This window comes from Cibotium barometz, chromosome 57, assembly GCF_041138505.1.
Source record: "Cibotium barometz isolate CiBa-2024 chromosome 57, ASM4113850v1, whole genome shotgun sequence".
Classification (NCBI taxonomy): domain Eukaryota; kingdom Viridiplantae; phylum Streptophyta; class Polypodiopsida; order Cyatheales; family Cibotiaceae; genus Cibotium; species Cibotium barometz.
This window is the reverse complement of record NC_141102.1, coordinates 37108797-37132971: the sequence shown is the minus strand read 5'-3', so window position 1 is coordinate 37132971 and position 24175 is coordinate 37108797. Positions and strand designations below refer to the sequence as shown.

General features: G+C 45.9%; 1 protein-coding gene across 1 annotated transcript; it reads left to right on the top strand.

Moving 5' to 3' along the window:
* The first annotated feature begins 6560 nt into the window (after positions 1–6560).
* On the top strand, positions 6561–23466 carry LOC147606715 (monosaccharide-sensing protein 2-like). The gene is made up of 5 exons (XM_086791802.1): positions 6561–7024; positions 20641–21207; positions 21304–22361; positions 22446–22633; positions 22721–23466. Exons 1-5 carry the CDS (start codon positions 6946–6948, stop codon positions 23196–23198), a joined length of 2370 nt encoding a protein of 789 aa, XP_086647928.1. The 5' UTR covers positions 6561–6945; the 3' UTR covers positions 23199–23466.
* The last annotated feature ends 709 nt before the right edge of the window (positions 23467–24175 follow it).

Below are 24175 nucleotides of genomic sequence, written 5' to 3'. Positions count from 1 at the left end.
GGGAATATCCAATAAACACACATTTTTCAGCTTTCGGATCTAGCTTAGTTCTCAGCTCATCTGGCACATGCACATATGCAATGCATCCAAAAACTTTCAGATGAGACAAATCTGGTTTTCTGCCAGTAAACCTCTCCTCTGGAGTTACATCATGTATGGCTGTAGTTGGAGTCCTGTTCATGATGTATACTGCTGTAGAAACAGCCTCAGCCCAATAGCAATGCGACATATTCTTCTCTTCCATCAATGCTCGCGCAATCTCAGCAATGTGCATCTGCATGTAAACTGTCTCCGAATACCATTCTTCTTCAAAAATTCAGAGAACTCATTGGAGAAGTACTCTCCCCCTCCATCTGACCTTAGGCACTTTACATATTTCCCTGTTTGCTTTTCAACTAAAACTCTCAAATTCTAAAAGTGAGTGAACACCTCACTCTTCTCCTTCATGAAATATACCCACTTTCCTTGTGTGGTCATCAATGAAAGTCACATAATACCTGCAGCCTCCCATAGATATGGTCTTCGTAGGACCCCATACATCCGAATGCACAACATCTAGTGCATTTCTGCTCACATATCTGTTACGTGGAAACACATGCTTTGTTTGCTTCCCAAATTGGCATGCTTCACATATTTTCTGCATACCTTCCACTTTAAATTTTGGCAGCCCTGTCACAATTCCTTTTGTTTGCATAGACTTCAATCTCTGCACATTTACATGTCCAATTCTTTTATGCCATATGTTTGTGTCTGTAACAACTCCTGAACCATTTGCAAACATCGCAGCACTCATTTCAGGCATGTCTACATTCAACGTAAACATTCTGCCCACTCTGTTGCCTTTTGCAACCAACCTGCACTTGTCTTTGAAATCTTCAACATAACACCCATCAGGGTTAAACCGAACCTGCAAAGCCTGCTCAATCATCTGGCCAACTGAAACCAGATTCTTTGTTATGTTCGGTACATGAAGTACATCTGCAAGGTACTTCACTTTGCCATCCTGCATAGACAATGGCACATCTCCAATGTGGGCAATTGGATGAGCAGTGTCATCCCCTGTTTCCACAAAACCTGGTCTTTCCGGGTTTTTCATCTCCTTGAACCACTCCCCACCCATGACTTGTCATGTGGTTCGAAGCGCCTGAATCCACATACCATACATTATCTTTTTGTGCTGCATCAACATTTTTAGACATGGCATTCACGACATGCTGCATAACAAACAGTCTTTCATTATCCTCATTATTTCTGCTTGAGGATGCATAGTTGTTTTGCTGCACTTTCCCATTTTGCATGTCAGCCTGCTTCTTATAACATTCTGCCTGCACATGTCCAGGCTTACCACAATAATAGCATTCACGTGCATCATTATATTGCCTTTTCCAATTTCCACGGCCTCTTTGACTCCCCCTGCCTCTGAATTTGCCTCTTCCACCTGCGTGTTATTGTTGTTGTTGATTCTGGGACTGTTGTTGTTGCTGCTGCTGCTGCTCGCCATAATTTTGATTACCTGTTCGGCCACCTCCTTGACCGCGTCCACGGCCTCCTCTACCTCGTCCTCTTCCTGAACTCGTGTAGAAGGCCTGTTGCTCTGAACTATTTTTGCTTTGTGAAGACTGTTGGTCTTCACCCAAGTTCTTCTCTTCGATAATCAGCATAGACACCAAATCTGTAAAGTTGGGAATGTTTTCCCGAGTCTGAATAGACGTCTTAAACGCCTTGTATTGTGGCCCAAGACCACGTAGACAGACTTCCACCTTGTCATCATCATCTACTGACACACCAATAGATGCAAGGGATTCCACAATACCCTTTATCTTCAGCGCATAGTCATTCACAGACATGCTCTTTTTCTCCACAGTATGAAGTTCATTCTTCAACTGTATTTTACGTGCCTTGGTATTTGTTTCATAGAGCTTTACCAAGGTGTCCCACGCCTCCTTGGGGGACTTGGCATCCTGAATGTGCCCAATCATGGTGTCCTGTATACTAATGGATAGCCAATACATAACCTTCCTGGCTCCTTGGTTCCAGTCTTTAAACTCTTTCACATGTGCACAGCAGTAGGATTTATGTCCGGTATCTCCAGTGCCTCTTCATGTTCACCTTCTATGTAGTCCCAATAGCCTTTTCCCATCAGGAAATTAGTCAACCTGAACCTCCAAGCATGGAAGTTATTCTTATCCAGCTTCTCAGCCACAATTTGTGTTATGCCATCATTAGACATCTTGCCAAACACACAATTTTACCAGAAACTGCACTCTGGTTTTTCCTGCACAACTGCTGTATTTTCTGCACAGCGGTACTGCAGTCCACTCAAATGTCACAATCAGTGACCTCAATGTGCATACATACACCCAATGGCAACTGTAGACCTCTTTGCAGCACCCACAGTGTCTGCACAGTCAATCTGTCTTCCTGCAGTACTTAAAACAGAGTTCTGCAGAGAATCGTTGACTTACCCGCAGTGCTCGAAATCGCCTGCTTTCTGAAAAACGGAGGTCCAGACGCGCCTGAAACGTGTTTTCGGTCCAAAATTTTAGTCTGAAGGACTGTATAGTTGCCCAATAGCTTTACTCCCTCGAAGAAAGCTCCTCAATCAGAGATCGTTTGCCGGTGCCTCCCGTAGAGCTCCCAACAAGGGTGTAGTCACCAACACAATAGGGAAGAGTAGTTGAAGCTCTTACCCTCGTATCGCTTCCTGTGGTTCTCTTGCTTGCAGCTCAGCCCTTAGCACAAACCAGGCTCTGATACCATGAAAAGATGCAGGGGGAAAGAGAGCTTGAGCTCTTGCAAGCACACACACACACTCACAAAACCCTAATAGAGAACACACAAGGTGAGAGGCTGAAAATCTTCTTCTCTACCCAACACTCAACACACCATATACAAGAATAAGAGTACACACAATATGAAAGGTACTCAACCAAATACATACACGGGTTCTCTATAGTGTGAACCCGACTAAATGAGCTGGCGCTATAACTATGCCAGTCTCTAGAATGGCTGTCACACAGCCTGTCATCCCACTGGCCGCATATCTCCCATGATCTCACCAACCATGCCAGTGGTGTAAGTGTGGGGCCTGCTAGACGAGCTCGATATCTCAACAACACACACACAATTCAAGGTACACAAACTTGGCCCACATATGTGACTATTGACAAGAACATGCTTTTTAACCACAATACACACACACACACACACAATTCAAGGTACACACACTTGGCCCACATATGTGACTAGGGTGGTCACATAAAACCACACACACACACCAACTCATAGAGAGAGAGAAGGAGGAGAGAGTTTACATGAGCTCAAACAAAATTGTTTTGAAACGCTGCTTACATAGGAATTTTTTTATTATCAAAAAGCTTTCTTTTGAAACATTGAATGTCCCTATGATCAAAGAATTCATGATAAAACTTATATGGCCCTCGTAATGCAGAATAGCCCATCTTTTCATGGTATTTAGCTTTGAAGGACATCTAATTTTGGGGAAAATTTCCTTTCCTTATTCTCCTAGGCACACTTCTTGGGCCCATTATTGATCATTATAGATGGCTTCCTCCTAAGTCTCTAGCAATGAGAGCTCAATCTTCACCTTATGTTGTGGGGTAATGGAAACTCCTAAATAATTTTACTTAATCCTTGGTGGGACTCCCAAGGTGAATTTCATCCTTGGTGATTTTGAGGGAAGCTCATTTAATTTCAAAACATGAACAATATGTACTGGATTGCCTCTTTTCTCTTGCAATGTAGGGCTATACTCATCCAATTTCATAAAAATTTAATGCAATCTTGTTCCATTGAATTATTTGTGGCTTCATCTCCACAACCTCCCCTTGAATTGGTCTGTTGGTGAAATATGTGTTGCTTTGGCCTTGCTAAACCGTGGTAATAAATTCCTAGAGAATCAATCACTCCAATCTCATGCATCCAATTTATTTTCTCATCATTGCGTATCTCCACATAGGATCTCCACATCATTAATGTTTGAGCTATCGTTGGTTATTTTTGTGGTATTTTACTCAACATCAAAATCTCTAGGCCATTGACTTAGACATCCAAGTGTGTGGATTCTAATTACCCTATTCTTACATTTTCCATCTTGTTCTTCTTCCTCTATCTATTCTAATTAATAGTGCAAAGAATGTCCTTGGTCCCCATTAAAATGCATTATTCTGGTTAGCTAGAGATGTGATAAACCATTATAACTTTTGAAAAATGGATAGATGGAAACACTTTCAAGGTGTGTTTTTGGTACTTACAATCGTTTAATGCACAATATGTAATATAATTTACCTAGGCTACATGAGAGCACTCAATCAATTCTGGGACTAAGCACACATTTGTTTCGGATGAATATTTAATATAATTTACCTAAGTCATGTCAGAGAACCCATTCAGCTACTATGGGACCAATGAACTATGCACACATTTGTTTCAGATGAATATTCAATATGATTTACCTAGGTCACATCAAAGCACCCATTCAACTACTATGGGACCAATGGACCATGGACACATTCTCTTCTAATATGAAGAGCATCCACATATCAAATAGCTAGGTTGGATAGAAACACTTCACAACACAAATTCACATTGTCATGAGAGTTTAGAGCAATGTCAAACCACTTGGTTAGATGAGTTATCAACTAGGAAATTGTTAAATAAGGATGCTAACATATTCAAGGATAATAAAATTTGACCATATGCTAGCATTGGTTTTAGGAGTGGAACATGACAATTACATAAAACAAGTTCTACCATCACAAATGCAAAGTCAACGTGCATTATTATGGCCTCAACATGTGCCTTTAATGCAATGACCCCCACTAAGCCAAGTTACATGAAAATTTATGAGGATCATGTTAATGGTTTTAAATAGCATCTAATATATGAACTGCTCCACCGAGCCTGCACCCATTGTTCCTTCTATCTAAGAGGTTTTTATTTGGTGAAATAGATAGGCTTTTATTAGCACCTTTTCTTATAGGAGAAAATGAAAATACATACCTAGAAGATTCAAGCATTCATGTAAGCAATAATAATTCATTTTAGATTAATATTAAATCTTGGTAAAATAGATAGCCTTTTATTATAGATATATTGAGGCCACCTTTTTTATAGGAGAAAATGAGAATACATACCTAGAAGATTCAAGCATTCATGTAAGTGAGGACACAAGGAAGAGGTGTGGAAAAAGAGAGCACTAAATAGGGCCTTAGTTCATGTGATTCTTAACGACTTGCAATGATGCTTCCCACCTTTTTTTATAGGAGAAAATGAGAATACATACCTAGAAGATTCAAGCATTCATGTAAGTGAGGACACAAGGAAGAGGTGTGGAAAAAAGAGAGTTTTTGGGTGGTGGGTGGCGGAGGGAAGGAGGGAAAGGCTAAGCTCAAGATCACTAAATGAGGCCTTAGTTTATGTGATTCTTAGGACTTGCAATGATGCTACCCACCCAATAGGGTTACTTTTCTATTGATTGTACTCTCTCTCTCTCTCTCTCTCTCTCTCTCTCTCTCTCACACACACACACACACACACACACACACACACAATGGCTTTCTATATTGCTTGGAATTTTGTGATTGTTTTCATCTTATAAAGAATAGTTAATGGGCTAATGTGGTTAAAGGCAATGTGGTTAATGGGCCAATGTGGTTAAAGGCAATGAGCATGTGTGTAAGTTAGAAAGATTGATGGAACGTAAGGAACTTGTGGGGAGTAGGGCATGTGTGGCATATGAGAAAGTGCATGTGTCCCATAGAAATGCACCGCTTTAGTTGACTAGAGATGTGATAGAACATTACTCCTTTTGAAAAACGGACATAGATGTAAGCACTCGCAAGATGTGATGGAGTCTTAAGTTGGTGACATCATGGGATAGTTTATAAATGTATCCCTTTCAATGTGATGTATACAAAATTTAGAAAATTCAAAATGATTTGCATTTAGCACATGAGAGTTCCCATGAGACCATGCACACAATCTATTCTTAAAGAGCATCCACGTATTAATAAGTAGGTTGGAGAGAAACATGTCATGACAAAAATTTACATTGGTCAATGAGAGTCTAGAGCAACCTCAAAGCACTTGGTTCGATGACTTATCAAGCTTGGAGCTTCTTATAAGGATAAGGAGCTTCTTCTTGAGGCTAAGTGCTAACATATTCAAGGATAAGGAATTTCTTTAGACCCAGTACTAGCATTGGCCAGAACACAGAGAACAAGTTCTACCATCACTCATGCAAAGGCAATGTTCCCATGTTATTGTGGCCCTACCATCCATGGGCCTTCAATATGGTGACCATTAAGCCAAGTTAGACGAAAATTTCCCTTGGATCACAATATGGTTTTAAATGGCATTCAATATATGAACTACCCACGGAGCTTCGCTACACCATTGTTCCTTCTATGTGGGGTTTTTTTTTTTTGGAAAAGCGAAGCAATAATAATTTCTTGTGAGATAACTTTTGATCAATGACTTGAGATATTTTGAGACCACCTTTTTCATGTATGAGAGAAATGTGGATAAATAACCTTTTTCATGTATGAGAGAAATGAGGATAAATACCTCGAGATTCAGGAAGCGAGGACGCACAAGGAAGGCATGTGGAAAAGAGGAATTTTTGGACTTCAAAGGAGGAAAAGGGTGAGCCCAAAGTAATAAGAGTTAAGGGCACTTAATGGGGCCTTACTTGGTGTGCTTATGATGATTATTATAATTAGGATTGCGCCACCCCCCCTCCCACCACCCTGCTCTCTCTGTCTCTCTCCATAGCTTGCAAGTGGCAGAAATGGTCATGGAGGGCACCTACTTGTGAGGGTCTTCTGTAAAAGTTAGCCTTGAAGGAAGAAGATACGATTCCTGAAGGGTGGAATCTCTGCCTGTCATCTGCTACGTTAATCTGGGCAAAGCACAGCAGCAACAATGAAAGGCGCACGGGCTGTGGCTGCAGCAGCTGCACTGGGCAACATGCTCAACGGATGGGACAGTGCCACGCTCGCAGGCAAGTTCATAATGCATTACGATTTGCATGTAAATCAACTCTATTCCTATGTGTGCATGCAATCTTCTCGGGAAGTTGCAATCCATACTATGTGACAAGAATGCCCACAAAGCCTCAAGTGTCTCATGCATTTAACCTCAACTGTGTCATGCATGTAGCAGAACTTGCAACTCCATTCTTCACATCTGTATGTGCAACTCTCTCTCTCTCTCTCTCTCTCTCTCTCTCTCTCTCTCTCTCTAACACACACACACACACACACACACACACACAGTAAGCGAAATCAAGTTTAAAAAACAAATCGTGCAGTAGGGAATCGCCTTCCAGAGGCCGGTTTTCAGATCACTCTGCTTTTCCAGGTAACAGCCCTTTTCTGGAAACCTCATTACCCGGGGCTACTCCTGGCCATTGTGCAGACGTGACACGGATGTATGGCAGCATTCCGTGGCTAATGGCGATTGGCAAAAAATTCAGTGTATGCCATGCCAGATTCTGGACAGAATGTCATCTGGTATGAGAATATGGCAAGCTGCCAACCAGGTCACTGCCTTCCAACGAGAGAATGGACAACTCGTGGCTATTCCCTTGTCATGACCCTTGGAGAATGGGTCTTTATATGATCTGCTCTACAATCAAGTTAGGCCTGATGAGTGAATGGCCATGGGGCTGCCGTTTTTTCAATATAAAGGGCTTTTCATGACCCTTAAAGGTGTAACTGATATGATCTGCCCTACAATCAAGTTAGGTTTGATGATCTTGATGGGGTAGGGAATAGCCATGGGGCTGCTTTTTTTCGGTAAAGGGTGACCAACAGAGCCAGGATGAAATCCTGGCTTATCCAGGGGAATTCCTGGCCATCACGTGACATGGGATTCTGAGGTTAATTGTGATGGACATGGACCCAGCAAAGACGCACATCAGATTCTACTGGGCAGTGTCCATGGCATACTTTCTGCTGGTGCAAGGAGTACTGAGTCGGAAGCATGCACAAAGCACATCTATAGCTGATGGTGTGTGAATATGGAGTTCATCTTCCATGCTTAGAGAGGGTTTCTATCCAAACTTAAGGAGTTCAAGGGCCATGGCAAGCTATGCAACCAGAGCAGGGAAGGTCTGCTTCTTGGAGGGGCAAATAACCTTGGTATTTCCCATGACATAGTCAGGAGGTCTTATGAGGGGATGGACTTCCCAAGGGATGCATAGAAAGGCCATCAATTTTATGGATGTCATGGATGTTGGAAATTTGTTATGGCCTCTCTCCCTCTCTCATACATTGTGCATAAGATTACAATTTCTAGAGAAGATTGATCTATTTACTCATTGGATGAGAGGTTTCTTACAGAATATGAAGAGTTTTGACACTTTTGCTACCCACCTTGAGAACTCAAGAGACATCAATCTCCATACATCCACCATCATATATCATGCTGACATCTTTCTTAAACATCAACCATTTGAATTGACCTTAGGACATAATCTAACTAAACCTAGGCGAAGTTTGATAACACATTTTCCACAAGGCCCCCCCCCCCCCCCCCCCCAATGTATACATTTCCCACATTGAAATGCTCTACACCTAGCCTTCATGGAGATGAGACTTGTTTCACCCTTTGGGAGTTTCACTTCCCCTTTGGAGAAGGTTATCTTGGGAATTTCAAAGCTTTATGTGTAACACCTCTTAAAAGGTGTAGGTTTGTAAGAGCGCATGAATAGGGGCTTGTATAGCCACTTAGTATGTTAGTGTGTAAGCATGTCATGAGTTAGCCATGTGTCATTGCCCCATAGTTTGTGTGATGAGAAAGATAAAGCTCACAGCCTATAAAAGCATGTACTAGAGTGTTGATTGATACACAACATTAATCAAAGCATCATTGTATATGCAATCATTTTCTTTTAATAGTAGCCAATACTTAACTTTCACTTTCTCTCATTATAGCTGTGGCAGCCCTCCACTTGTATCCTCCATAGCTTCTGCTCTACTAAACCTAAAGATATCACAAATGGTATTAAAGCTTGGTCACCTTGCTGCTGCCGGCTTTTTAGGGCAGTGCTAGTGCTGGGCACACCACCTCCACCCAGCCCCTTGGTGGAGCTGCCATCGCTGCCGGCTCTTTTGTGTGGCTCGAGTGTGCAGTGAACCACCAACACCGGCGGCGCCGCCATCGCTTTGCTTCACCGTTGGTGCCGCTGTCGTTGCTATTTCTGTGTGCTCTGCCCCACTCTCCTCCAGCCCACTTTCAATTTTGCTCTGCCGCCTGCTCATCCCACTTTGCTGCTAATGCTGATGCTGATGCTGATCAGGCTACTGTTGATGCCACCTATGTAGCTCTGCCAGCTGAGCCTCTTCTTGCAGCTTCTTGGCTGAATCACTCCTCAGTGCGGTGTATCTCACTGAGTCTCACCATCCATAGCCATGGACCTTCCTAGATCAGCAACCACATTCAAGAAGTTCTATGGCAACAATTTCCCAGCAAGGCAGACAAAAGTAGACTCCTGCTCATGAGAGATGGAGTCGAGAGTGTTGTCAACGGTACAGTAGAGAAGCCTAAAGATGTAGCTACAATATCTGCAATGAGAGCCTGGACGGAGAAGAATGACCGAGCACTTGCACACATCGAATTTAAAAGGTGGTCAATGGTCAATAAGTAGGCACATGGAAGGTGCAAGGGTGCACAAGGCATGTGCGCATTTATGAACACATGGATGGCACAAGGGTGCATGGAACATGTGAATGAGAGCTACAAATGGATGTAACAAACTCATTCTCTTAATGCAAAAACGTGATGCTTTGATTAGTCTTGTCTCATACATTAATCACCTCCATTAGTGTTGATATCATGCTCTAATGATGTCTTCTTTCATCTATTATCCACCTTAGCTCTCTATTGCAAATCTCACACACTCCATAGCCATCTCAAATCATTCATTTTCTCAACTTGGTATCAGAGCTAGGTCAGTTTGTCACTCTCAATATTCATCATTTGCAAAAGTTAGTGGCTTCATTAGGCATAATCAAGTTTTGAGCATCTCTAATCAACCTTATCCGCAAACTCTAAATAGTGCCTGTCATTGGAGCACTTGGTTCTCCTTGTCTCCTACACCATTGATCAAGAGCTTCTAGGAGCATCAAGAGAAGCTTTGGGCAACCACGCATGAAGGAGAAATTAGACGAATTTAGGCAGAATCACGCGCAACAGTCGCTGCAGCTGACGCCAAATTTTTTGGGAGAAATCATAAATTTGCGGCCGTCGAGCAGAAATTCATCAATTCCATCAGGCTTCGAGGATTATCAAAGGTTGTGAATATGCATGTGTGGTTAGTTTTTCGAATGGTGCAACCGTTTACAAGTTTCAGCTCTATGCACCTCATTTCAAGTGACTTTGATAAGGTATTTAATGATTAATCACCTCATTAGAGTGGGGTCAATTACAATTAATTCTCACTTAATCATTTCTAATTATCAGCTCTTTGATGCTTAAAAGCGGACTCTGCCATTGCATTCCCAAATTCTAGAATTCCTAGTTTTCAAATGCAATGTGATGTCACTATGTATTATGGATGCCATGAACCTATATGCCACATGGTTCCTTTTATGTCACGTGCTGATGTAATACAATCTACAACAAGATGGCTATTGGCATCGTTACTAGTCGATTCCAGATCAAAGGCTAGCAAAGTCTCTCCTCATCTAGTGGTGGTTTGGTTAGCTGAGAAGCAACGTAGTGCGACCTTGAGCTCCCCCCCACGTGCGTTTGTCTTCCTGTGCCCCTTCACCTCCTTCTGCGCACGAGTGTGCGCTCCCCCCCCTCCCTCTCCGCTAGCGTGCACCCCCCTCCCATCTCCGCCTGCCTTTCCTCTCTCCGCCTTCGCCTCCCCCCTGTCAGCAGTCATCTCCTGTCTGTACACTATGTCAGGGCCTCTATTGTAACGCGCGGATTCTCTGGGAGTCTTCTTTCAGCCCTAAACACTCTTGGAAACCATTTGATGCAAAACGCAGATATAGAGAGAGAGTAGAGAGAGAGAGATGTGCTGGAAATTCAGTATATTCATATGGTACAAAAAGGTACTTCTACTACAGCCATAGGCTGCCTTGTACAAAAGGTGGTGAACACCCAAAATCCATTTGCTCAAAAAAATAATGGCCAAGGGTGGCCGTGCCCGGCGTAGCCTCCCTTGGCTGCCATATTTTTTTGTCAAGAAGTCAAGCCTGATGCTCTGATACCAATGTAACACGCGGAAGCTCTGGGAGTCTTCTTTCAGCCCTAAACACTCCTGGAAACCATCTGATGCAAAACGCAGATATAGAGAGAGAGTAGAGAGAGAGATATGCTGGAAATTCAGTATATTCATATGGTACAAAAAGGTACTTCTACTACAGCCATAGGCTGCCTTGTACAAAAGGTGGTGAACACCCAAAATCTTGTCCTAAACTAGGATCCTAATGATCCACCCCATAAGGGAATGAATGACTCAATCTATGAGCACACTTGGCTATTTATATGGGTCTTGGACACTTGGTATGCTGGCCGACTGCTGGTCGACCAGTCATAAGTTCATTAATGCTCTTTAACGTAGTCCCGACTGGATCTCCTCCTTGATCATGATGCGCTTGCTGCTGCCCCTGTTCTTTGGTTCAGCCGACCAGTTCTGTGAGCAGCCGACAGCCTGTGTTTGCTTCTAACGCACTGTCAGGACACCTCCTTCATGGCCTCTAGGCCTTGCTCTGAGTCCTCACTTGTCCTCTTTTGCATCTTGTGCTCAAAATCCTAACTATATTTGGTTCGTACTCTTTATCTGGCTGCCTGTTCTGGATTTAGCCCTGAAAATGTCCATGGCATTTATCATGCACATGACATCTGTTGTGGGTGTGCCTTCCCAGTTTTGGTGTGTCCCCATTTTTTCCTCACTTCCATGTATTTTTTCCATTTTTTGTTTGGTGTGAGAGGCTGTTGTGTGCCTGTCGGTTGTATCAGATGCTGGCCGACTGGACACTGTTGACTTGACTTGATCTGCTGCCTTGGCCAATTGAAGACATGTTGGCCGATTGCCCATTTGCAGGCTGACTGGGCTAGAGCAGGTCGTGGGATGCTGTCGGCCTGTTTTGTGCTGGCCGACCAGCAACCCGGGGCCATATAAAATGGCTCCTTGCCCCCCCACACAGTTCATTGTATATTCCGAGATTTCTTTGGTGTATATAGCAGAGCTACACTAGCTTCTCTCTCTCTTGCATTTGTGTATTGCTCTCTACAGCAGTTGTCTTCATTTTCGTTGTGCATTCGGACATGGTATCAGAGCCCCAGGTGGCTTGAAGCTTGGAGACAGTGGGACGTCGAGGATTTGCTGATTTAGGTGCTGATTGGAGACTATTTTGGGCATTACGGGACTTGGAGATCGGGTAGAAGGCAGCCATCATCGTTTGACAGCCACCTTGCATTCTATTTGCAGCCTCTTCTTCTTCTTTTTTTCCACCCACCCTCCCTTCACAAGACCTTGTGAATCCTTGAGATGGCTTATTTGCTTGAGATGGTTGAGACGCACGTGAAGATTCCGACACTCCCCACGTTCCTCGTGGACCGCCAGTTGGACGGGAACAACTACGGCATATGGAAGGTAATGATGGAATCTGTTTTGGAGTCTTATGACTTGGCTGATTTCATTGTTGTTGGGGTTCCACGGCCGGAGCTACAGGAGGGGGAGTTACCCTCTATTCGGAAGGAACGGGAGGCACATGCACAGTTATGGGATCGTGTCAATGACAAAGTCCGTTCTTTCATCTTCCTCAATTGCACACCACAGGTGATCAATCATATAAAGCATATGACGTTGGCCAGAGGTATTTGGCAGCATTTGGCTTCTCTCTACAACAGGGTATCACCGATGAAGAGAATCTCCTTGGAAGTTCAGATGCGGGTGAAGAATCCTGCAAAGTCGTCGACGATGCGAGAGCACATCAACAAGCTACAGGCTTTTCAGCAGGAAGTTCTCTAAGCAAGGAAAGAGAGATCATCAGAAGATTTTGGCCATAACATTGCTGTCACATTTGCCCTCTCAGTACTTAGCCTTTACTCTTCGTTGATCACCAGTGGGGCAGGCTCAGCACCATCACAAGGGAGAAGCCCATGGTCTTGGACCACAAAGAGAGATTCACGAACCCTCCACAAGGCAGAGGTTCTGAGAGGCCTTAACTGGCCAACGATCGAAAGGCCGTAAATAACAACAAGGACAAAGGGAAGGCTTCATCGGAGAAGTCTTCTGAGAAGAAGCCTGACTCGGACGACCGAGAAAAACTGAAGGCCGAGAGGACCTGTAATGATTGTGGCGAGAAAGGCTACTATTGGAGGAAGTGTCCTAAGTGTATCGGGAAGAGTGTTGATTCTTTAGCTTCAGCTGCAAAGACTCCAGTGTTTGTGCACTTGGAGATCTTGGACACGGATGCTTCATCTTCTTCAAGTGAGGAGGCAGTTGGCTTCACCGCAAAGGATACTCGAGAATGGATTCTTGATAGTGGTGCTTCTAGGTACATGACTCCTTCCCATGACTTCTTTTTGGATCTGAAACGGCAGTCAGGTCGCATTTTTTATTGGCGACAATTTCACCATAACGATACACAGTGAGGGCCGATGGAGATCATTCCTGATGGCAGAGGGGGAAGCATTCCTCTCGTGTTCTTTACATCCCAGCACTTGGCTTTCATCTGTTGTCAGTACATGAGGTGTGCAAGACTGGCTTCTGGGTGGAGTTTGAGGAGCATTATGTTGCTCTACTTCATGCCCCGACCAAGCACATAGTAATACAATATCACTTTGTTCGTGGTGATAAGATCTTGGTTGGTGACATCTTTCTTCTTTATTGTTCGACGGAGGACAATGCGGCGGACCTCTTCACGAAGTCTCTACCTCAGGCTATGCTCCGACAGCACTCCAGCTCACTGGGGTTGGTTCCATATCTAGGAGCTTAGAGCGCTAGGCTTGCAGTGTACAAGAGGATTCAATTCTATCAGAGAACCGTTTTGAGCATTTATCATAACACCCACCCGCGAGGGGCTCCCTCCAGTCTTGGAGAGGGTCCCTCTCTCCCCTTTGGTTTGGCGGCCGCTTTTCCTCCAAGATTCCTCCTCCGGTACTCATTTTCCAGTGAGGCCAGCTAGCCCCACTGATCTCCCAGTTAAGCCCCCTTAGCAGACTCCCTCTCCGACGGATCACCCCTAGCCGCTCCCTTCTCCGTCTTGTCCGCCTCCCCACGCCCCTCTGCCTCCCCCCCCCTCCTCCACCTCCCTCATCCTTGCCTCTGACTTTTCCTCGGTCACGTTCTCTTCCTTTGAGCCAGCATTCCCCCCTCCCTCCGCCTCTCTCTAGAGCACTCTTGCCGCCCTCCAGCGGAGGTAGCCAGCGAGTTCCATTTGCTGCTTGATCCATAGATTCTCAGAGCTGATAGAGATGACCATCGCCGCTTCCCCGGTGAGGGCTCTCTCGCCAGGGTCCCCTAGTGGGCCTCCCAAGATCTTGGAGCTTTCAGTGGACTACAGTTTCTTTCGTTGCCTTCCGGTGGAATGGACAGATCTTTTTCAGGAGATAGTAGTATCCATTCAGATATGTGTGGTGTTCCATCACTCCAAACCTTCTACGCTAGAGAGTGGCGCGATGGTCTTCTCTTTTCCTTTGAGTGTAGCCCCAGAGACGGAGTGGGACTTGGAGTCGGTGGCTGCCGCCATTTAGCCGGCAGGCAGTTGAGCTTTCACACCATCTTCACAATCTTCGCATCACTGATGTGCTTACCCACCTCTGGCCCTTGGCTATGATGGAGCTGGGAGGCTCAAGCCATAGGGACCAGGGCGGGGAGGTGGTAGCCTCCAGCTTGGAGGTGCTGCTCTTTGTGTTCCTGCATATCTCTGTCATAGTACTCCCCCCCTCCCTCTCTTACAGATACCTCCATTGTTATCGATGGAGTTCGGAGTATGCCTACTTGTGCTCTCGGAAAGAGTGGCAACACATGGAGGACAGGATCCACGCCTACTTGGCGCGCCTTCGCCCCAAGACCAATAGTGATTGCTCCCCATCTAAACCCACACCCAAGACTCTTTGAGCGGAGGGTAGTTCCAGTAGTTTGCTTCCCACAGAGATCGATGTGCGGATTGCCTCATGGAACATTCAGGGTTTAGGGGGGCCTTAGTGCTTTTAGAGGCAAGGCGTCCTCGGAGGTGAGCTTCACAGAGCTTCAGTTGGGGGATCCATCGACATTCTTTTCCTCGGGGAGCACCACCTCTCCGAGGGGCATACTGGACACTTTCTGGTCTCCCTCTTTTGGTCCCTCGAGGATGCAGGGAGGGGTTTGTATGTCTGTCAATGAGGAGCTCTTACTAGCAGTGTGACTGGCTCAGGTGTCATAGTCCTCGGGCGAGCACAGTGGGCTACGCCATAGCAGGTAGAGCCATATTCTGGAGCACAGTTCGTCAGGCCTGACTTTTGGTGCATGGGCAGAGACTTTAACATGATAGAGGCAGTAGAGGATAGACTCGGAGGAGGCACGGCCACAGTTTCAGGCACATAGTATTTTGGATGGGAGGAGTTGATCTTGGCACTCGGGGCTTAAGATCCTTGGCATCTTCTGGAGTTTGGGCATAGCCCCGGGAGCTTGTGTTTCTTGCAGTCTGATAGGAGGAACACCGGCCCCAACCTCTCTCGAGTTGATAGATTTTATGTGCATGGGTGGGCTTGTGGCCGTGGGGGCATGATAAGCATCTTGGCAGGCACTACTTTCTCGGATCATGTTTCTGACACTAGAGGACTTTGGAGGTAGGACAGGCATGCAAGCTCTAGGATTCCGGATGGCCTTATTTAGGACCCCAAGTAGGATAGAGCAGACTTGGACGGGATTGGATTTTATCTTAGGCTCCACTGCATGCACTTTGGATGCGGGCCTTGGTGAGAACAACAGTTTTTTGCAAGAGGCAGCTCAAAGCAGATTGGAGGGATTTCGTGAGCCGGAGAGGAGTTTGAGGAGGGGTCTTACTTCTCTTTAGCGGCTTCAGGAGAGTTCCCCCGATAGCCCCTAGATTGAGTGTCAGCTTGTTGCCGCCCGTACGGAGATCAAATCCATCGAGGAGAGGAGCGTCGAGTACAGATACCATGCGAGAGTTTCCTTTTAGACGGAGGTTGGGAATAGAGTCGCAGGAGATTTCTTTGAGATAGCAAGTCTCCACAGGAGGAGAGATGGTACTCGCAGGTTGTGTGGCCAGGATGGAGCCATTGTTTTTGCCACCCCCCTCCATGTGAGAGCCATCACCATTAATTTTTTCCGCTCTCCTCATGGGTGCCCCATTATTCCCACACAGGTGATGGACGCGCATGAGAGGGTCTGGCGGCACATGAGGGAGGTGGTTCCCCTCCCTCTTTGGTCCTTCTTTACTAACTCCCTTTACTGCAGAGGAGCTAGCAGAGGCATTGACTGCTCTTCCTAGGGGTAAATGCCTGGGGGCGGATGGGCTTCTAGTTTCTTTCTTTCTCCGCCACTAGGACCTCATGGAAGGCGGCCTTCGAGCTGCCTTCAATGAGATTATTTCCACAAGAGCCATGCCAGAGATGCTTTCATAGGGTTTGACACACTTGATTCCTAAGGAGGGTGGAGATCTGGCAGTGAAGACCCATCACCCTTCTTGGGACCGCCTGCAAGATCTTGGCCAAGGCCATCAGCCAGAGACTTCAGCTTTTCCTCCATGAATTGATTCATGACACTTAGACATGTTTTGTTTAGGATCGGAGCATTCTGGACAACATCTTCACCTTCTAGGAGGTGACTGCTTCGGCTAGGATGCGGCAGTAGGACCTCATAGTCCTATTCCTCGACTTTGTGAAAGCTTACGATAGGGTGGATTAGAGATTTCTGGAGGGCACTATGAGCTGGATGGGATTCCCCATGGAGTGGATCCATGGGGTTTCAGGACTTTACTCAGCCTCTCACAGCTAGGTTCTCATTCAGGGAGCCCATGGGGGCAACAGATTTTCCCTTTCCCGCTCGGTTCTGCAAGGCTGTTTTGTGGCACCTTACCTTTTCCTATTCGTCACCGAGGCCATGAGAAGTTTCCTCTCACCCCAGGAGATAGGGCTTCAGGGATTGTGTCTCCCCCTCCGTACACAGGAGGAGCTGCTGGACTTAGAGTTTGAAGATGACACATCCGCTTTCCTTTCTGGGGATGTTGGGAATCTCCAAAGATTCGCTAAGGCGATCGAGATCTTCTGTCGCTCATTAGGAGAATAGATTAATTGGCACAAGTCGTGCGGTTTTTGGGTAGGCTCTGTACCCACCTCGACTTAGCGCCCAGTTGAGGCTTCCTAGTGGATCCCGAGGGGCACTCTAGTTCGCTGTCTTGGATGCAAGGTGGGCATTGACATCTCTTCAGAGTAGCAGCTTGCCCCTCGTCTTCTGAGCATTTGGAAGAAGCTTTTGTACTGGAGTTATGCGAGGCTCTCCCTAGCTTGTAGGGCGGTGGTGGCGAACCAGGTCCTTCTGGCCACCATGTGGTACATCACTTCTTGTTGGGCCTTCTCACGAGCATGTATTGGTGAGGTTTAGCGTTTGATCCGGAACTTGTTATGGGCCAATAGTGACGGGAGGCTAGCTAGGGCCAAGGTGGCATGGAGAGTGATCACTTAGCCACGATGTAGAGGGGGGCTAGGCATCATCGACCCTGCTATTCAGAGCCGCGCCCTGCTGGGCAAGCTGATTGTTAGAGGACTCCTTCTCGGTGGCGAGCCTTGGAAGGCCTTTCTCTTGGCCCAGATTTCAGCCCGCACCCCGAGCCTAGGGGGCCCTTGGCCGCAGAGTACCAAATGGATCTTCACAGAGATGCGGGCCTGTGGATTCAGCCCAGCTCTAGAGGATAGATTTGCAGCCTGTTTACTTCGAGCTTGGAATCACCTCAGGCCGGCCCTTAGACAGATTGCTTTGATAGCCTCGGAGGAGCAGCTCCGGTAGCCATTGGTCTGGAACCCCCTTATCGGTTTACCCAGTGGCCATATGCTGGGGCCCAGACCTCATGTATCATGGGGTCATTGAGCATGGGACTTGCTAGGTCCCTTGGAGATTGGCTTTCACACAGGCAGCTACCCCCGAAGCTTCAAGAGAGAGGCCTGGCAGGGATCTGGGGTAGAGAAAGGCTCAGCATCGACATTGAATCTGCTATCTCTCAGGAGTGGTTGACCCTATCCCAGGCCCAACTCCCCCCTTGTGGCTAGGTGTGTTTACCAAGCATGATATTCTTTTGGCAGTCCATGGAGCCGATGAGGGCAATGGTTTGCTTAATTTTTCTATTGATTCACACGGCAGATTAGAGAGATTCGAGCCCCCCCCCCCCCCCCCCAGAGGATTTCAGTGGGCTATACCCCACAGAGGGTGAGGGTGATTGGATTTCACGCGCAGAAGTGGCACATAGACCCCCCACCTGCCAAGGTGGCCACGGAGAGATTCTGGCGGCTATATGGGAGAGCCAACCCCTCATGCGTGGGACCCGAGAGAGTGGACTTGGCATGACCCTGCTGATCGGGAGGAGACATTGAATGCTCCCTTATTTGCATAAACAACGCGGCTAGGCCGTAGGATTCAGATGCCAGAGATTGATGGCACCCCGGCAGCAGCAGTACATTGGCAGTCCCAGGACCTCTCTTAGTGTTTCCTCTTAGATTTTTGGAAGAGGCTCTGGGATAGTTTTCGGCCTCGAAAGATCACCCTCTTTCTCTGGCTAGAGGCACCCAGGAGTTTGGTGGTTGTCCATTGGAGGTCGACCAGCAGCTTGCACGAGGTGCGACCCTCAGGAGTCTCAGCGTCATTGCATTTGGGACTGCCCGAAGGCTTGGCAGGTTTAGCAACGAAGGTCCATACGAGGCTCTGAAGTGATAGGCTGCCAGTACTAGGTCTCGCTCAAGCTAGCGTCTTCGCTATCACTCAAATACTTAGTCACTAGGGTTGCTTGGCTCCTGTGAAGTCCCAGGGAATGTGAAGCATGCAATGATTCCTCTTGAGAAGATACTACTCTTGATTCTGCATTGTTTGAGGCACTCTCTTCTAGTAGGGGATTGAGTCCAAGAATCCTTCGTGATCTTGTGTACATGAAAGGGTGATCAGCCTTGAGCATATCCTTCACTGCTACAAGTCGCGTGGTGGCCTTGGGAAATTCTGGATTTAGTTGGATTTTTTGAGTTTTTTATTCTCTGTTGGACTTGTGAATGTGTATTCACAAGTTGAGAATGTGCATTCCAACAATGATGTTGGCCTCAATAAATGTGCAAGAGTTTACTGAGTAGTAGTTTCCAAGGAGTGCCTAGAATTGATGACGGTACTCAACAGAAGGTGGAGTCTTATAATCAAGCTAAGAAGGATGGGATGTCATATGCAATTAGCACTTGGGTGCCACGTGGCATGCTAATCATCATTCTGTCCACACTAACTGCAGCGGTGCCATTCTATGGCCCTGGAGCATATTTCAGATGAGAGGATAGCTTGGATCTAAGAGGATGAGGGTGTCTGGCTCTCTCAACTTTCAAGGATTGTGCCTGATCCTTGATGTTACACTTGATAACTTCTCTCTTTATGGTATATGTTTCTTTGTTTATGTTTGTGACGTCCACTTATTATGGATCATATGTACTCATTCTCGTCTCATAGACCTTTTGGGTCTTTTGTAGATGTTTTAATACGAGGTCGCCAAGAGAGTTCCCCTTGGATCCAAGACCTACTAGCGCCTCGTAAATGTGGCCATGGACCAAAAGTAGTACAAGTGATCTGTGAGTAAGTGTATGCCAACAAAATATGAAAGGAAAAACTAGGCACCCAAAAAACAGGACCCACGTAATATGTGAGTCCTGCATATGCATTGGAATCAACCCAACTAATCATGTGGTATCCTCATCAAGAGCGAAATAGATGGCATAGTGTCAACCTCCCATGGTGTGGCCGCTCTATGGCACTGGAATATGTCCCTGATCTGGAGCTGGTGACAAGAGGGCTGAGATATCGAGGCTCGGGGGCATCTAGCTCTTTCAAAATTGTGCGCTATCTATCTCTCACGACACCACATGTGTGGGTGGATTATACATGTTTGGGGCACGGGGTGCACTTTCTTGCTGTGGTCAGTGAGGGCTCTGAAGACCTGGACGTCCTGTGGGAATGTGAGCTGTTACTGAATGAGGGCCAAAGAAATCAATGATAGTGGCCTGGATGGTGGCATGCAGTGTCTGCGTCCTGGCATGTACCCTCATCTGAGTCTCCTAGTGGTACACATCTCCAGCAAGAAAAGACCTAGGCATCTCTGATCTCTGTAATGCATCACTCACAACAAAGGGCCAAAGGCAATGGAATCCCCCCCATATCTCATAATAATGACGTCAACAAAAGACCAAAGGGTCTACGACACCAAAAGTGTCACAATGAATCCATAAACTAACTGTATCATGGGAAAAAGAATCTAGCTAGAAGGAACAAAACAGCCATGTGAATGACAATGTTACAAAATAGCTGCTGAAGCATGTGGTGGGAAAAAACGTTGTCACATTGTCTTGCAAGTAATGTGAATCACTACTGTGATGTTATGAAATTGGTCCTTACGTTGTTCTGGGTTCCTGCAGGGGCTTTGCTCTATATAGATCCCGAGTTCAATCTGGATGCACAGCCTGTTCTTGAAGGTTTTGTCGCTGCTGCATCTCTTGTCGGTGCAGCAATTAGTACTACATTCGCAGGTTCTGGTGCTGACTGGCTCGGTCGGCGCAAGATGCTATGCATATCTGCAATAATTTTATGTATCGGTGCTCTGCTGATGGTGTGGTCTCCAAATGTGTACATGCTTTTGGTGGCTCGTATAGTGGATGGTATAGGAGTGGGTCTGGCGGTGACAGTGGCTCCAATGTACATATCAGAAGTAGCACCCTCAGAGATCCGTGGAGAATTGAATACCTTTCCACAATTTGCAGGCACAGGAGGCATGTTTCTGGCATACTGTATTGTTTTTGGAATCTCACTTTCGAGCAGTCCGAGTTGGAGGCTAATGCTAGGCATTTTACTCGTACCTTCTCTAGTGTATTTGTCCTTTGGGATCTTCTACATGCCTGAGTCTCCAAGGTGGCTTGTGAGCAAGGGTAGGATGAAAGAGGCCCGGGAAGTTCTGCAGCTCCTTCGCAGTAAGGAAGATGTATCAGGTAACTGCATTTTAACGGTTACATGCAAAGGTTCGCATATTTATTTAGTTGATCTAGTTGGGCTCTCAAATAGTCTCTTTCTTTTTTGTTGCTCAGGAGAGATGGCCTTACTAGTAGAAGGACTGGGTGTGGGGGAAGATGCTGTTTTGGAAGAATATGTAATCGAACCTGCAGATTTTGAAAGGGAGGAAGACCTAAGTGCCACTGAAGAGGAACCCCACATCAAGATTTTTGCTTCTGAAGATGGTACATCATGGATCGCAAAGCCCATCTCTACTTTAACTGGCTCACAAGGGCTCCTTTCAAGGTCTGCCAGCATAATCCAACCAGGTACCCCCCACCAGCAAAGCATTCCTCTCATGGATCCCATGGTTTCTCTAATGGGAAGCTTTAAGGGCACATTTGCGGACAACTTCACTGGGTTTGGGAGCATGGCGAGTAATGCTCAAGGTCAACAGTTTGAAGCCTTTGATGATGGGAAAAACGAGGAAGAGAATGTAGGTACAGAAGAAGAGACAGGGGGTTATGATTCTGAAGAGGGACCTGCGGGGGCAATGGATGAAGATCTTACAAGTCCTCTATTTTCAAGACGGACTAGTCGTCAATGGGAAGAAGAGGACCTTCGCAGGGTTGATTCAACCACTGGGAAGTCCATTTCAAGGGCTATTTCAGTGTCCAGGATAGCCTCTAAGGACAGAAAAAGTTTTTCAACAGTTTATCAGAGCAATATACCAGGAAGTCTTGCACCAAATGGCAGTTTTGTTGGATCTGTTGGGAGCACAGGCATTGGAGGTGGCTGGAAGCTGGCTTGGCAGTGGACAGGTCCTGAAGGGACAGAAGGAAAAGCTGGTCAAGGAGAATTCAAGAGAATCTATCTGTTCCAGGAAGGTCTGACCGACAGCCCTCGGATGGGTTCCATGTACTCACTTCCTCGTTACGGCAGTACAGTAAGTAACCTAGAACCAATCCAAGCTGCAGCTTTAGTGAGCCGTCCTTCCCAGTATGGAAAAGACATTACTTTGGAGAATCAAGTTGGACCTGCACTCATACATCCCTCTGAAACGGCCAGGCAAGGGTCCGCATGGTCTGAGCTACTGGAAGGGGGTGTAAGACAGGCTCTTACAGTTGGGGTCATGCTGCAGATTCTTGAGCAGGTCATGCAAAGGCTTTCTTGCCCTCTTACAGTGCACAACTTTGTTTCTAGAATGCACTAACTTTTTCACCTTTTTTTGTAGCAGTTTGGTGGGATAAATGCAGTCCTTAATTTCACACCAGAAATACTCGAGGAATCTGGTGCGGAGGTGTTGCTGTCTAGCATAGGCATTACGTCTGACTCAGCGTCTGTGTTAACAAGTGCCGTTATAAATCTTCTCTGCCTTCCATGCATCCTGATAGCAATGCGGCTTATGGACAGATTGGGGAGAAGGTAGATTTGTGGTTTCTGACTGCTTTTGGAGCAGACTGTCAGTTCTCATTGCTTAAACCTTCTCTTTGTTTCTGTGGCATGTTGCAGGGCAATCTTACTGCGCACTCTCCCGGTCCTTGTTGTAGCTTTGCTGGCTTTGATTATCATAAACATTGTCCCGGCAAACGACGCTGTCTTTGCAGCGGTGTCTGTTGTGAGTGTTGTCATTTATGTGGCCTTTTTTGTGATGGGATTCGGTCCAATTCCAAACATGTTATGTGCCGAGATCTTCCCGACAAGAGTGCGAGGGCTGTGCATTGGGATCTGTCAAGCTGCAATGTGGATAACAGACATCTTAGTGACAGAGCTCTTCCCCATCCTGGATGACTCCATAGGTATTGCAGGAACCTTCGCATTTTTTGCCTCATTCTGTCTGATATCTTGGATATTCATATTCTTGAAGGTGCCAGAAACCAAAGGGATGCCCTTAGAGGTTATTGTGGAGTTCTTTGCTATGTCTGCTGCTGGGAAGAAGAAGAAAGCGGCACTGCAAGCGGAAGATGGAGAAGTGGATGTGGAAGTCTGAGATAACCTGTCTTCTGTCAAACGAGTCTAAGCCCATGTCAAAAAGCAGCAATCTTCTCAATCTCTTTCATGTTATGAGTATCAAAACTTCCCTTTTTGCCTTTAACACAAGCAGTTGAAACTCAAGTAAACATCTAGTGTTTCTATGTAATGCTGCCCTGTGCCCCATGCTGGGGTTTCTAGGGTCCAAGCCATCATATATGCTATATTTTTAATATGAATACAAGGGATCCATGAATGGATGGATGTCAAAAACATGAAAAAAGAAACATCTTGCATACATGTCATCCTCCTCTTGAATGGTGTACAGTGGAGCAAAGCCCACCTCCTGGGTAGGTACATCTCCTTGGCATATGAGAGATGTCCTTGATTTGCAGCTGCTAGTAGGTGGAGGGTCTAGGAGAGATTGCACCATCTTGCTGGTGACTCTTTGGGGGTGTGGTGCTAGATCTCTCTCTCTTGACGCTAGATATCTCGAGATGAGAACATCTGGATCTTTGGAGAGATTGCACCATCTTGCTGGTGACTCTTTGGTTGCGTGGTGCTAGATCTCTGTCTGTTGACTCTCTGGGTGCATGGTAGACCTTGGTTCTGAGAAAGAAAGGAAGGAAGATTAAACACCATTTCAATCTTACGCTAAATCCACTTATGAAGACCAGTCTTAGTTAGGACTGTGTTATCAAATTAATATCTAGGATTCTAGAAAAGCTCATAGTGATTGATCAACACCATGATAACCACCTATGAAGGCCAATCTTAGGACTCTATTAACAACTTAATATTCTAGAAAAGCTCATAGTGAATGATCAACACCATGAATTAGACACAATAGTGACACATTGTAATTGAGATTAGCATAAATGAGAGTCTAATTTCATTATAAATTATACTAAAAATGAGCTTATGACTACATCAACTTAATAGTTCAATAAAGGAACATTGACATCCAAACCATCAATTCCATGAATATCTCCATTA